Source organism: Jaculus jaculus, chromosome 5, assembly GCF_020740685.1.
Source record: "Jaculus jaculus isolate mJacJac1 chromosome 5, mJacJac1.mat.Y.cur, whole genome shotgun sequence".
In the NCBI taxonomy this organism is placed as follows: Eukaryota; Metazoa; Chordata; class Mammalia; order Rodentia; family Dipodidae; genus Jaculus; species Jaculus jaculus.
Window position 1 is genome coordinate 7,998,615 of NC_059106.1, and position 13,424 is coordinate 8,012,038.

The window sequence follows — 13,424 nt, forward strand, 5'->3', positions numbered from 1 at the left end:
CCGGAGCCGGACAGCAAAGGGCGGACACCTTTCAAGCGGCTGGCTCGGAGGACCCGCGGGAGCAAGGGACACGGCCCACGGACGCACGCAGCCACCCCACCCGTCCACCGAGCGAGCACCGCCCGGCCGGCGGACCTACCCACCGAAGCGAGGGGCGGCCCTGGAGGCCTTGGCCCCCTTGCATCTTGGTCCCTTGTCCCCTTGGGCGAGGATGGGAGGGTGGGTGCTGGGTGCGCGTTGCATGCAGTAGGCAAAAAAGCCTGCGGAAGTAGGCAAAAAGCCTACAGCACCCCGGTATTCCCAGGCGGTTCTCCCCATCCAAGTACTAACCAGGCCCGACCCTGCTTAGCTTCGAGATCAGACGAGATCGGGCGCGTTCAGGGGTGGGTATGGCCGTAGACGCTCACACCCGCACTCTGGCGCCTCAATGAGCCTGCACGGCCCCTGACGCCAGGCGGGGCGCCATGCATGCGCGCCACGGCCGGCCCCTGCCTCGCCTGCCGCCCGCCAGCCCGCTCCCAGGAAGTCACGGGAGACGCCCAGACGCCCCCGACATCACCCTCACACCGACCCCAGGGATCCCGATGGCCACAGGCCCCGCCACCCGGGCACCCGCCCAGAGCCCTGGCCTCCAGTCTCTCCCCAGCCTCAAGCCCCGCCCACACAAACACCCGTGTCTTGACTGTGATTGGCCCCCTGAGTAGTAGCTTTCTGGTCTCTTTCTCCCCTTTCTCTCTCTCTCTCTGCCTCTCGGTCGGTCGGCCTGCCGCTCACTCGCCCTGCCCTTCTGTCTGTCCTGTCTCACTCTCGCTCTCTCTCCTGCTCGGTGCCGGGACCCCAACACCCGGGCCCGAAGCAGCAGATGGCAGGAAAGGAAAAGGCTTGATCCTGGGTGACTAACGGATCTCCGGGGGGAGGTTCATCGCTGATGGGGCAGGCAGGCAGGCAGGCAGGCATGGGAAAGCAAAGGGTGCAGAGCGGAGGCTGGGCGTCCCTTCTTGCCAGGGCAGCAGGCCAGAAAACAGCCAGACAGAGAGAGAGGGAATGAGCTCAGCTCCTGGCAAGGGAGCGGCGCGGCCTGGTGAGATTCCCAAAGCCGCACAGGGCGCCAGCCACACATCTCCTGCAGCAAGGCTCCGCCTCCCCAGTTGCCGCCAGCTGGGGACCAGGCCTTCAGGACACACCAGTCAGTCCACGGGGCACATGTCATTCAAAGTCCCACGCGGGGCGTCTAGCGTGGAAGGACATGCCCCAGGCAGCGCTCGGTTCCTGGCCTGGCGCCATACCGGGCTGCCTGGGCTGCTCTTGGAAGTGGCCAGGGCCTTGCTTTGGGGCCCGTGGATCCCAGGATGCCAGCTGCTGTGGCAAGCATCTCCACAAATGTCTCCCAGCTGTTGTTCAGGGTACTGCCTGGCTTATTCCCAGGCTCCCCGGCCCTCTCTTACCGACACAGTCTGTCTGTCTGTCTGTCTGCCTGTCCGTCCGTCCGTCCGTGTCCCCGCCCCACCCTCCCTCTCCCTCTCCCTCTCCCTCTCGTTCTCCCCCCCCCTTTCGCCCTCTCTCTCTCTGTGGCTCTCCCTCTCACTTCCCTCCGTCCTACCCTCCCTGTCTCTCCCCTCGTTCTCTCTCAGTGAAGTCTGGTAGCGCCACGGGTTTGTCACCCGGCCTAGGTCTCCGGGTCCTAGAGGGGCGGACCGGACTGGGTCTGCTCCCGCGGTGTGCCTGTTTTCTCCCCAGTGCCATTGGAGGGGCACCTGTCCTGTGAACGGGAGGCCTGGGGCTCCTCCGAGTCTGGCCAAGGCCTCGAGTGTGTTGGGCAAGGCCCCGACGTGCACTGTGGTCGGGGGATAAGAGGGTTATGGACCTGCAATGTGCGAGGTTGAGTGCATTTCCAGAGAGCTGTTGGCCCCCTTCTGAGAGTTTGTGCCGGCTGAAGCACTGAAGAGGTAGACGAAGAGGAGGAGGAGGAGGAGGAGGAGGAGGAGGAGGAGGAGGAGGAGGAGGAGGAGGAGGAGGCCAGGGAGCCGTGTGAGCCGAGCCCGGAGCCGGACAGCAAAGGGCGGACACCTTCAGCGGCTGGCTCGGAGGACCGCGGAGCAAGGGACACGGCCCACGGACGCACGCAGCCACCCACCCGTCCACCGAGCGAGCACCGCCCCGGCCGGCGGACCTACCCACCGAGCGAGGGGCGGCCTGGAGGCCTTGGCCCCCTTGCATCTTGGTCCTTGTCCCTTGGGCGAGGAGGGAGGGTGGGTGCTGGGTGCGCGTGCATGCAGTAGGCAAAAAGCCTGCGGAAGTAGGCAAAAAGCCTACAGCACCCGGTATTCCCAGGCGGTCTCCCATCCAAGTACTAACCAGGCCCGACCCTGCTTAGCTTCCGAGATCAGACGAGATCGGGCGCGTTCAGGGTGGTATGGCCGTAGACGCTCACACCCGCACTCTGGCGCCTCAAGAGCCTGCACGGCCCCTGACGCCAGGCGGGGCGCATGCAGCGCGCCTCGGCCGGCCCCTGCCTCGCCTGCCGCCCGCCAGCCCGCTCCCAGGAGTCACGGGAGACGCCCAGACGCCCCGACATCACCCTCACACCGACCCCAGGGATCCCCGATGGCCACAGGCCCCGCCACCGGCCACCCGCCCAGAGCCCTGGCCTCCAGTCTCTCCCCAGCCTCAAGCCCCGCCCACAAAACCCGTGTCTTGACTGTGATTGGCCCCTGACGTAGTAGCTTTCTGGTCTCTTTCTCCCTTTCTCTCTCTCTCTCTGCCTCTCGGTCGGTCGGCCTGCCGCTCACTCGCCCTGCCCTTCTGTCTGTCTGTCTCACTCTCGCTCTCTCTCCTGCTCGGTGCCGGGACCCAACACCCGGCCCGAAGCAGCAGATGGCAGGAAAGGGAAAGGCTTGATCCTGGGTGACTAACGGTCTCCGGGGGGAGGTTCATCGCTGATGGGGCAGGCAGGCAGGCAGGCAGGCAGGGAAAGGCAAAGGGTGGCAGAGCGGAGGCTGGGCGTCCCTTCTTGCCAGGGCAGCGGCCAGAAAACAGCCAGACAGAGAGAGAGGGAATGAGCTCAGCTCTGGCAAGGGGGCGGCCGGCCTGTGAGATTCCCAAAGCCCGCCAGGGCGCCAGCCACACATCTCCTGCAGCAAGGCTCCGCCTCCCCAGTTGCCGCCAGCTGGGGACCAGGCCTTCAGGACACACCAGTCAGTCCACGGGGCACATGTCATTCAAAGTCCCACGCGGGGCGTCTAGCGTGGAAGGACATGCCCCAGGCAGCGCTCGGTTCCTGGCCTGGCGCCATACCGGGCTGCCTGGGCTGCTCTTGGAAGTGGCCAGGGCCTTGCTTTGGGGCCCGTGGATCCCAGGATGCCAGCTGCTGTGGCAAGCATCTCCACAAATGTCTCCCAGCTGTTGTTCAGGGTACTGCCTGGCTTATTCCCAGGCTCCCCGGCCCTCTCTTACCGACACAGTCTGTCTGTCTGTCTGTCTGCCTGTCCGTCCGTCCGTCCGTGTCCCCGCCCCACCCTCCCTCTCCCTCTCCCTCTCCCTCTCGTTCTCCCCCCCCCTTTCGCCCTCTCTCTCTCTGTGGCTCTCCCTCTCACTTCCCTCCGTCCTACCCTCCCTGTCTCTCCCCTCGTTCTCTCTCAGTGAAGTCTGGTAGCGCCACGGGTTTGTCACCCGGCCTAGGTCTCCGGGTCCTAGAGGGGCGGACCGGACTGGGTCTGCTCCCGCGGTGTGCCTGTTTTCTCCCCAGTGCCATTGGAGGGGCACCTGTCCTGTGAACGGGAGGCCTGGGGCTCCTCCGAGTCTGGCCAAGGCCTCGAGTGTGTTGGGCAAGGCCCCGACGTGCACTGTGGTCGGGGGATAAGAGGGTTATGGACCTGCAATGTGCGAGGTTGAGTGCATTTCCAGAGAGCTGTTGGCCCCCTTCTGAGAGTTTGTGCCGGCTGAAGCACTGAAGAGGTAGACGAAGAGGAGGAGGAGGAGGAGGAGGAGGAGGAGGAGGAGGAGGAGGAGGAGGAGGCCAGGGAGCCGTGTGAGCCGAGCCCGGAGCCGGACAGCAAAGGGCGGACACCTTCAGCGGCTGGCTCGGAGGACCGCGGAGCAAGGGACACGGCCCACGGACGCACGCAGCCACCCACCCGTCCACCGAGCGAGCACCGCCCCGGCCGGCGGACCTACCCACCGAGCGAGGGGCGGCCTGGAGGCCTTGGCCCCCTTGCATCTTGGTCCTTGTCCCTTGGGCGAGGAGGGAGGGTGGGTGCTGGGTGCGCGTGCATGCAGTAGGCAAAAAGCCTGCGGAAGTAGGCAAAAAGCCTACAGCACCCGGTATTCCCAGGCGGTCTCCCATCCAAGTACTAACCAGGCCCGACCCTGCTTAGCTTCCGAGATCAGACGAGATCGGGCGCGTTCAGGGTGGTATGGCCGTAGACGCTCACACCCGCACTCTGGCGCCTCAAGAGCCTGCACGGCCCCTGACGCCAGGCGGGGCGCATGCAGCGCGCCTCGGCCGGCCCCTGCCTCGCCTGCCGCCCGCCAGCCCGCTCCCAGGAGTCACGGGAGACGCCCAGACGCCCCGACATCACCCTCACACCGACCCCAGGGATCCCCGATGGCCACAGGCCCCGCCACCGGCCACCCGCCCAGAGCCCCTGGCCTCCAGTCCCCCCTCTCCCCCCCCCCCCAGCTCAAGCCCCGCCCACAAAAACCCGTGTCTTGACTGTGCTTGGCCCCTGACGTAGTAGCTTTTGGTCTCTTTCTCCCTTTCTCTCTCTCTCTCTGCCTCTCGGGTCGGTCGGCCTGCCGCTCACTCGCCCTGCCCTTCTGTCTGTCCTGTCTCACTCTCGCTCTCTCTCCTGCTCGGTGCCGGGACCCAACACCCGGCCCGAAGCAGCAGATGGCAGGAAGGGAAAGGCTTGATCCTGGGTGACTAACGGTCTCCGGGGGGAGGCTTCATCGCTGATGGGGCAGGCAGGCAGGCAGGCAGGCAGGGAAAGGCCAAAGGGGTGGCAGAGCGGAGGCTGGGCGTTCCTTCTTGCCAGGGCAGCGGCCAGGAAAAACAGCCCAGACAGAGAGAGAGGGAATGAGCTCAGCTCTGGCAAGGGGGCGGCCGGCCTGTGAGATTCCCAAAGCCCGCCCAGGGCGCCAGCCACACATCTCCTGCAGCAAGGCTCCGCCTCCCCAGTTGCGCCCAGCTGGGGACCAGGCATTCAGGACACAACAGTCAGTCCACGGGGCACATTGTCATTCATAGTCCCACGCGGGGCGTCTAGCGTGGAAGGACATGCCCCAGGCAGCGCTCGGTTCCTGGCCTGGCGCCATACCGGGCTGCCTGGGCTGCTCTTGGGAAGTGGCCAGGCCTTGCTTTGGGGCCCAGTGGATCCCAGGATGCAGTGCTGTGGCAAGCATCTCCACAAATGTCTCACAGCTGTTGTTCAGGGTACTGCCTGGCTTATTCCCAGGCTCCCCGGCCCCCTCTCTTACCGACACAGTCTGTCTGTCTGTCTGTCTGCCTGTCGTCAGCTCTACCGGTCCGTGTCCCCGCCTCCACCCCTCCCTCTCCCTCTCCCTCTCCCTCTCGTTCCTCCCCCCACCCATTTCGCCCTCTCTCTCTCTGTGGCTATCCCTCTCACTTCCCTCCGTCCTCCTCCCTGTCTCTCCCCTCGTTCTCTCTCAGTGAAGTCTGGTAGCGCCACGGGTTTGTCACCCGGCCTAGGTCTCCGGGTCCTAGAGGGGCGGACCGGACTGGGTCTGCTCCCGCGGTGTGCCTGTTTTCTCCCCAGTGCCATTGGAGGGGCACCTGTCCTGTGAACGGGAGGCCTGGGGCTCCTCCGAGTCTGGCCAAGGCCTCGAGTGTGTTGGGCAAGGCCCCGACGTGCACTGTGGTCGGGGGATAAGAGGGTTATGGACCTGCAATGTGCGAGGTTGAGTGCATTTCCAGAGAGCTGTTGGCCCCCTTCTGAGAGTTTGTGCCGGCTGAAGCACTGAAGAGGTAGACGAAGAGGAGGAGGAGGAGGAGGAGGAGGAGGAGGAGGAGGAGGAGGAGGAGGCCAGGGAGCCGTGTGAGCGAGCCCGGAGCCCGGACAGCAAAGGGCGGACACCTTCAGCGGCTGGCTCGGAGGACCGCGGAGCAAGGGACACGGCCCCACGGACGCACGCAGCCACCCCACCCGTCCCACGAGCGAGCACCGCCCCGGCCGGCGGACCTACCCCACCGAGCGAGGGGCGGCCCTGGAGGCCTTGGCCCCCACTTGCATCCTTGGTCCTTGTCCCTTGGGCGAGGAGGGAGGGTGGGTGCTGGGTGCGCCGTGCATGCAGTAGGCAAAAAGCCTGCGGAAGTAGGCAAAAAAGCTACAGCACCCGGTATTCCAAGGCGGTCTCCCATCCAAGTACTAACCAGGCCGACCCTGCTTAGCTTCCGAGATCAGACGAGATCGGCGCGCGTTCAGGGGTGGTATGGCCGTAGACGCTCACACCCGCACTCTGGCGCCTCAAAGAGCCTGCACGGCCCCTGACGCCAGGCGGGGCGCATGCAGCGCGCCCTCGGCCGGCCCCCTGCCCTCGCCCTGCCGCCCGCCAGCCCGCTCCAAGGAGTCACGGGAGACGCCCAGACGCCCCGACATCACCCTCACACCGACCCCCAGGGATCCCCGATGGCCACAAGGCCCCCGCCACCGGCCACCCCCGCCCAGAGCCCTGGCCTCCAGTCTCTCCCAGCCTCAAGCCCCCCGCCCACAAAACCCGTGTCTTGACTGTGATTGGCCCCTCCTGACGTAGTAGCTTTCTGGTCTCTTTCTCCCTTTCTCTCTCTCTCTCTGCCTCTCGGTCGGTCGGGCCTGCCGCTCACTCGCCCTGCCCTTCTGTCTGTCTGTCTCACTCTCGCTCTCTCTCCTGCTCGGTGCCGGGACCCAAAACACCCGGCCCGAAGCAGCAGATGGCAGGAAAGGGGAAAGGCTTGATCCTGGGTGACTAACGGTCTCGGGGGGAGGTTCATCGCTGATGGGGCAGGCAGGGCAGGCAGGCAGGCAGGGGAAGGCAAAGGGTGGCAGAGCGGAGGCTGGGCGTCCCTTCTTGCCAGGGCAGCAGGCCAGAAAACAGCCAGGACAGAGAGAGAGGGAATGAGCTCAGCTCTGGCAAGGGGGCGGCCGGCCTGTGAGATTCCCAAAGCCCGCCAGGGCAGCCCAGCCAACACATCTCCTGCAAGCAAGGCTCCGCCTCCCCAGTTGCCGCCGCTGGGGACCAGGCCTTCAGGACACACCAGTCAGTCCACGGGGCACATGTCATTCAAAGTCCCACGCGGGGCGTCTAGCGTGGAAGGACATGCCCCAAGGCAGCGCTCGGTTCCTGGCCTGGCGCCATACCGGGCTGCCTGGGCTGCTCTTGGAAGTGGCCAGGGCCTTGCTTTGGGGCCCGTGGATCCCAGGATGCCAGCTGCTGTGGCAAGCATCTCCACAAATGTCTCCCCGGCTGTTGTTCAGGGTACTGCCTGGCTTATTCCCAGGCTCCCCGGCCCTCTCCTTACCGACACAGTTGTCTGTCTGTCTGTCTGCCTGTCCGTCCGTCCGTCCGTGTCCCCGCCCACCCTCCCCTCTCCCCTATCCCTCTCCCTCTCGTCTCTCCCCCCCCCCCTTTCGCCCTCTCTCTCTCTGTGGCTCTCCCTCTCACTTCCCTCCGTCCTACCCCTCCCTGTCTCTCCCATCGTTCTCTCTCAGTGAAGTCTGGTAGCGCCACGGGTTTGTCACCCGGCTAGGTCTCCGGGTCCTAGAGGGGCGGACCCGGACTGGGTCTGCTCCCGCGGTGTGCCTGTTTTCTCCCCAGTGCCATTGGAGGGGCACCTGTCCTGTGAACGGAGGCCTGGGGCTCCCTCCGAGTCTGGCCAAGGCCTCGAGTGTGATTGGGCAAGGCCCCGACGTGCACTGTGGTCGGGGGATAGAGGGTTATGGACTGCAATGTGCGAGGTTGAGTGCATTTCCAGAGAGCTGTTGGCCCCACTTCTGAGAGTTTGTGCCGGCTGAAGCACTGAAGAGGTAGACGAAGAGGAGGAGGGAGGAGGAGAAGGGGAGGAGGAGGAGAGGAGGAGGAGGGAGGAGGAGGCCAGGGAGCCGTGTTGAGCCGAAGCCCGGAGCCGGACAGCAAAGGGCGGACACCTTCAGCGGCTGGCTCGGAGGGACCGCGGAGCAAGGGACAACGGCCCCCAACGGACGCACGCAGCCACCCACCCGTCCACCGAGCGAGCACCCGCCCCGGCCCCGGCGGACCTACCCACCGAGCGAGGGGCGGCCTGGAGGCCCTTGGCCCCCCTTGCATCTTGGTCCTTGTCCCTTGGGCGAGGAGGGAGGGTGGGTGCTGGGGTGCGCGTGCATGCAGTAGGCAAATAGCCTGCGGAAGTAGGCAAAAAGCCTACAGCACCCGGTATTCCCAGGCGGTCTCCCATCCCAAGTACTAACCAGGCCCGACCCTGCTTAGCTTCCGAGATCAGACGAGAATCGGGCGCGTTCAGGGTGGTATGGCCGTAGACGCTCACACCCGCACTCTGGCGCCTCAAGAGCCTGCACGGCCCCTGACGCCAGGCGGGGCGCATGCAGCGCGCCTCGGCCGGCCCCTGCCTCGCCTGCCGCCCGCCAGCCCGCTCCCAGGAGTCACGGAGACGCCCAGACGCCCCGACATCACCCTCACACCGACCCCAGGGATCCCCGATGGCCACAGGCCCCGCCACCCGGCCACCCGCCCAGAGCCCTGGCCTCCAGTCTCTCCCCAGCCTCAAGCCCCGCCCACAAAAACCCGTGTCTTGACTGTGATTGGCCCCTGACGTAGTAGCTTTCTGGTCTCTTTCTCCCTTTCTCTCTCTCTCTCTGCCTCTCGGGTCGGTCGGCCTGCCGCTCACTCGCCCTGCCCCTTCTGTCTGTCTGTCTCACTCTCGCTCTCTCTCCTGCTCGGTGCCGGGACCCAACACCCGGCCCGAAGCAGCAGATGGCAGGAAAGGGGAAAGGCTTGATCCTGGGTGACTAACGGTCTCCGGGGGGAGGTTCATCGCTGATGGGGCAGGCAGGCAGGCAGGGCAGGCAGGGAAAGGCAAAGGGTGGCAGAGCGGGAGCTGGGCGTCCCTTCTTGCCAGGGCAGCGGCCAGAAAACAGCCAGACAGAGATGAGAGGGGAATGAGCTCAGCTCTGGCAAGGGGGCGGCCCGGCCCTGTGAGATTCCCAAAGCCCGCCAGGGCGCCAGCCACAACATCTCCCTGCAGCAAGGCTCCGCCTCCCCAGTTGCCGCCAGCTGGGGACCAGGCCTTCAGGACACACCAGTCAGTCCACGGGGCACATGTCATTCAAAGTCCCACGCGGGGCGTCTAGCGTGGAAGGACATGCCACCAGGCAGCGCTCGGTTCCTGGCCTGGCGCCATACCGGGCTGCCTGGGCTGCTCTTGGAAGTGGCCAGGGGCCTTGCTTTGGGGCCCGTGGATCCCAGGATGCCAGCTGCTGTGGCAAGCATCTCCACAAAATGTCTCCCAGCTGTTGTTCAGGGTACCTGCCTGGCTTATTCCCAGGCTCCCCGGCCCTCTCCTTACCGACACAGTCTGTCTGTCTGTCTGTCTGCCTGTCCGTCCGTCCGTCCGTGTCCCCCCCCCCCACCCTCCCTCTCCCTCTCCCTCTCCCTCTCGTTCTCCCCCCCCCCTTTCGCCCTCTCTCTCTCTGTGGCTCTCCCTCTCACTTCCCTCCGTCCTACCCTCCCTGTCTCTCCCCTCGTTCTCTCTCAGTGAAGTATGGTAGCGCCACGGGTTTGTCACCCGGGCCTAGGTCTCCGGGTCCAAGAGGGGCGGACCGGCCTGGGTCTGCTCCCGCGGTGTGCCTGTTTTCTCCCCAGTGCCATTGGAGGGGCACCTGTCCTGTGAACGGGAGGCCTGGGGCTCCTCCGAGTCTGGGCCAAGGCCTCGAGTGTGTTGGGCAATGGCCCCGACGTGCACTGTGGTCGGGGGGATAAGAGGGTTATGGACCTGCAATGTGCGAGGTTGAGTGCATTTCCAGAGAGCTGTTGGCCCCCCTTCTGAGAGTTTGTGCCGGCTGAAGCACTGAAGAGGTAGACGAAGAGGAGGAGGAGGAGGAGGAGGAGGTGGAGGGGAGAGAGGAGGAGGAGGAGGAGGCCAGGGAGCCGTGTGAGCCGAGCCCCGGAGCCGGACAGCAAAGGGCGGACACCTTCAGCGGCTGGCTCGGAGGAGGGACCGCGGAGCAAGGGACACGGCCCCACGGACGCACGCAGCCACCCACCCGTCCACCGCAGCGAGCACCGCCCCGGCCGGCGGACCTACCCACCGAGCGAGGGGCGGCCTGGAGGCCTTGGCCCCCTTGCATCTTGGTCCTTGTCCCTTGGGCGAGGAGGGAGGGTGGGTGCTGGGTGCGCGTGCATGCAGTAGGCAAAAAGCCTGCGGAAAGTAGCAAAAAGCCTACAGCACCCGGTATTCCAGGCGGTCTCCCATCCAAGTACTAACCAGGCCCGACCCTGCTTAGCTTCCGAGATCAGACGAGATCGGGCGCGTTCAGGGTGGTATGGCCGTAGACGCTCACACCCGCACTCTGGCGCCTCAAGAGCCTGCACGGCCCCTGACGCCAGGCGGGGCGCATGCAGCGCGCCTCGGCCGGCCCCTGCCTCGCCTGCCGCCCGCCAGCCCGCTCCCAGGAGTCACGGGAGACGCCAGACGCCCCGACATCACCCCTCACACCGACCCCAGGGATCCCCGATGGCCACAGGCCCCGCCACCGGCCACCCCGCCCAGAGCCCTGGCCTCCAGTCTCTCCCCAGCCTCAAGCCCCCGCCACAAAACCCGTGTCTTGACTGTGATTGGCCCCTGACGTAGTAGCTTTCTGGTCTCTTTCTCCCCTTTCTCTCTCTCTCTCTGCCTCTCGGTCGGTCGGCCTGCCGCTCACTCGCCCTGCCCTTCTGTCTGTCTGTCTCACTCTCGCTCTCTCTCCTGCTCGGTGCCGGGACCCAACACCCGGCCCGAAGCAGCAGATGGCAGGAAAGGGAAAGGCTTGATCCTGGGTGACTAACGGTCTCCGGGGGGAGGTTCATCGCTGATGGGGCAGGCAGGCAGGCAGGCAGGCAGGGAAAGGCAAAGGGTGGCAGAGCGGAGGCTGGGCGTCCCTTCTTGCCAGGGCAGCGGCCAGAAAACAGCCAGACAGAGAGAGAGGGAATGAGCTCAGCTCTGGCAAGGGGGGCGGCCGGCCTGTGAGATTCCCAAAGCCCGCCAGGGCGCCAGCCACACATCTCCTGCAGCAAGGCTCCGCCTCCCCAGTTGCCGCCAGCTGGGGACCAGGCCTTCAGGACACCACCAGTCAGTCCACGGGGCACATGTCATTTCAAAGTCCCACGCGGGGGCGTCTAGCGTGGAAGGACATGCCCCAGGCAGCGCTCGGTTCTGGCCTGGCGCCATACCGGGCTGCCTGGGCTGCTCTTGGAAGTGGCCAGGGCCTTGCTTTTGGGGCCGTGGATCCCAGGATGCCAGCTGCTGTGGCAAGCATCTCCACAAATGTCTCCCAGCTGTTGTTCAGGGTACTGCCTGGCTTATTCCCAGGCTCCCCGGCCCTCTCTTACCGACACAGGTCTGTCCTGTCTGTCTGTCTGCCTGTCCGGTCCGTCCGTCCGTGTCCCCGCCCCACCCTCCCTCTCCCTCTCCCTCTCCCTCTCGTTCTCCCCCCCCCCTTTCGCCCCTCTCTCTCTCTGTGGCTCTCCCTCTCACTTCCCTCCGTCCTACCCTCCCTGTCTCTCCCCTCGTTCTTCTCAGTGAAGTCTGGGTAGCGCCACGGGGTTTGTCACCCGGCCTAGGTCTCCGGGTCCTAGAGGGGCGGACCGGACTGGGTCTGCTCCCGCGGTGTGCCTGTTTTCTCCCCAGTGCCATTGGAGGGGCACCTGTCCTGTGAACGGGAGGCCTGGGGCTTCCTCCGAGTCTGGCCAAGGCCTCGAGTGTGTTGGGCAAGGCCCCGACGTGCACTGTGGTCGGGGGATAATAAGAGGGTTATGGACCTGCAATGTGCGAGGTTGAGTGCATTTCCAGAGAGCTGTTGGCCCCCTTCTGAGAGTTTGTGCCGGCTGAAGCACTGAAGAGGTAGACGAAGAGGAGGAGGAGGAGGAGGAGGAGGACCGGAGGCCAGGGAGCCGTGTGAAGCCGAGCCCGGAGCCGGACAGCAAAGGGCGGACACCTTCAGCGGCTGGCTCGGAGGACCGCGGAGCAAGGGACACGGCCCACGGACGCACGCAGCCACCCACCCGTCCACCGAGCGAGCACCGCCCCCGGCCGGCGGACCTACCCACCGAGCGAGGGGCGGCCTGGAGGCCTTGGCCCCCTTGCATCTTGGTCCTTGTCCCTTGGGCGAGGAGGGAGGGTGGGTGCTGGGTGCGCGTGCATGCCAGTAGGCAAAAAGCCTGCGGAAGTAGGCAAAAAGCCTACAGCACCCGGTATTCCCAGGCGGTCTCCCCATCCAAGTACTAACCAGGCCCGACCCTGCTTAGCTTCCGAGATCAGACGAGATCGGGCGCGTTCAGGGTGGTATGGCCCGTAGACGCTCACACCCGCACTCTGGCGCCTCAAGAGCCTGCACGGCCCCTGACGCCAGGCGGGGCGCATGCAGCGCGCCTCGGCCGGCCCCCTGCCTCGCCTGCCGCCCGCCAGCCCGCTCCCAGGAGTCACGGGAGACGCCCAGACGCCCCTGCCCGACATCACCCTCACACCGACCCCAAGGGATCCCCGATGGCCCACAGGCCCCGCCACCGGCCACCCGCCCAGAGCCCTGGCCTCCAGTCTCTCCCCAGCCTCAAGCCCCGCCCACAAAACCAGTGTCTTGACTGTGATTGGCCCCCTGACGTAGTAGCTTTCTGGTCTCTTTCTCCCTTTCTCTCTCTCTCTCTGCCTCTCGGTCGGTCGGCCTGCCGCTCACTCGCCCCTGCCCTTCTGTCTGTCTGTCTCCACTCTCGCTCTCTCTCCTGCTCGGTGCGGGACCCAACACCCGGCCCGAAGCAGCAGATGGCAGGAAAGGGAAAGGCTTGATCCTGGGTGACTAACGGTCTCCGGGGGGAGGTTCATCGCTGATGGGGCAGGCAGGCAGGCAGGCAGGCAGGGAAAGGCAAAGGTGGCCAGAGCGGAGGCTGGGCGTCCCCCTTCCTTGCCAGGGCAGCGGCCAGAAAACAGCCAGACAGAGAGAGAGGGAATGAGCTCAGCATTGGCAAGGGGGCGGCCGGCCTGTGAGATTCCCAAAGCCCGCCAGGGCGCCAGCCACACATCTCCTGCAGCAAGGCTCCGCCCTCCCCAGTTGCCGCCAGCTGGGACCAGGCCTTCAGGACACACCAGTCAGTCCACGGGGCACATGTCATTCAAAGTCCCACGCGGGGCGTCTAGCGTGGAAGGACATGCCCCAGGCAGCGCTCGGTTCCCTGGCCTGGCGCCATAC

The 13,424-nt window shown here is 65.9% G+C and overlaps 1 protein-coding gene, 5 non-coding genes and 2 pseudogenes across 6 annotated transcripts in view; 1 reads left to right on the forward strand and 7 right to left on the reverse strand.

The window, feature by feature from the left end:
- LOC123460592 (basic proline-rich protein-like) overlaps positions 1-13,424 on the forward strand; it is a 47,146-nt gene that overhangs the window by 16,029 nt on the left and 17,693 nt on the right. The window contains exons 4-7 of the mRNA XM_045148657.1: positions 51-219; positions 455-634; positions 6,489-6,684; positions 7,810-7,942. Coding sequence (XP_045004592.1) covers positions 51-219; positions 455-634; positions 6,489-6,684; positions 7,810-7,942 — 678 coding nt within the window. The remainder of the gene's footprint in view (positions 1-50; positions 220-454; positions 635-6,488; positions 6,685-7,809; positions 7,943-13,424) is intronic.
- LOC123460990 lies at positions 279-401 on the reverse strand (annotated as a pseudogene).
- On the reverse strand, positions 2,307-2,425 carry LOC123461211. The gene has a single exon (XR_006637511.1). It is a non-coding gene; the product is annotated as a 5S ribosomal RNA (ribosomal RNA).
- On the reverse strand, positions 4,306-4,424 carry LOC123461221. The gene has a single exon (XR_006637517.1). It is a non-coding gene; the product is annotated as a 5S ribosomal RNA (ribosomal RNA).
- LOC123460987 lies at positions 6,340-6,459 on the reverse strand (annotated as a pseudogene).
- Positions 8,389-8,509, reverse strand: LOC123460979. Its single transcript, XR_006637324.1, has one exon. It is a non-coding gene; the product is annotated as a 5S ribosomal RNA (ribosomal RNA).
- On the reverse strand, positions 10,424-10,541 carry LOC123460976. The gene has a single exon (XR_006637321.1). It is a non-coding gene; the product is annotated as a 5S ribosomal RNA (ribosomal RNA).
- Positions 12,421-12,541, reverse strand: LOC123460978. Its single transcript, XR_006637323.1, has one exon. It is a non-coding gene; the product is annotated as a 5S ribosomal RNA (ribosomal RNA).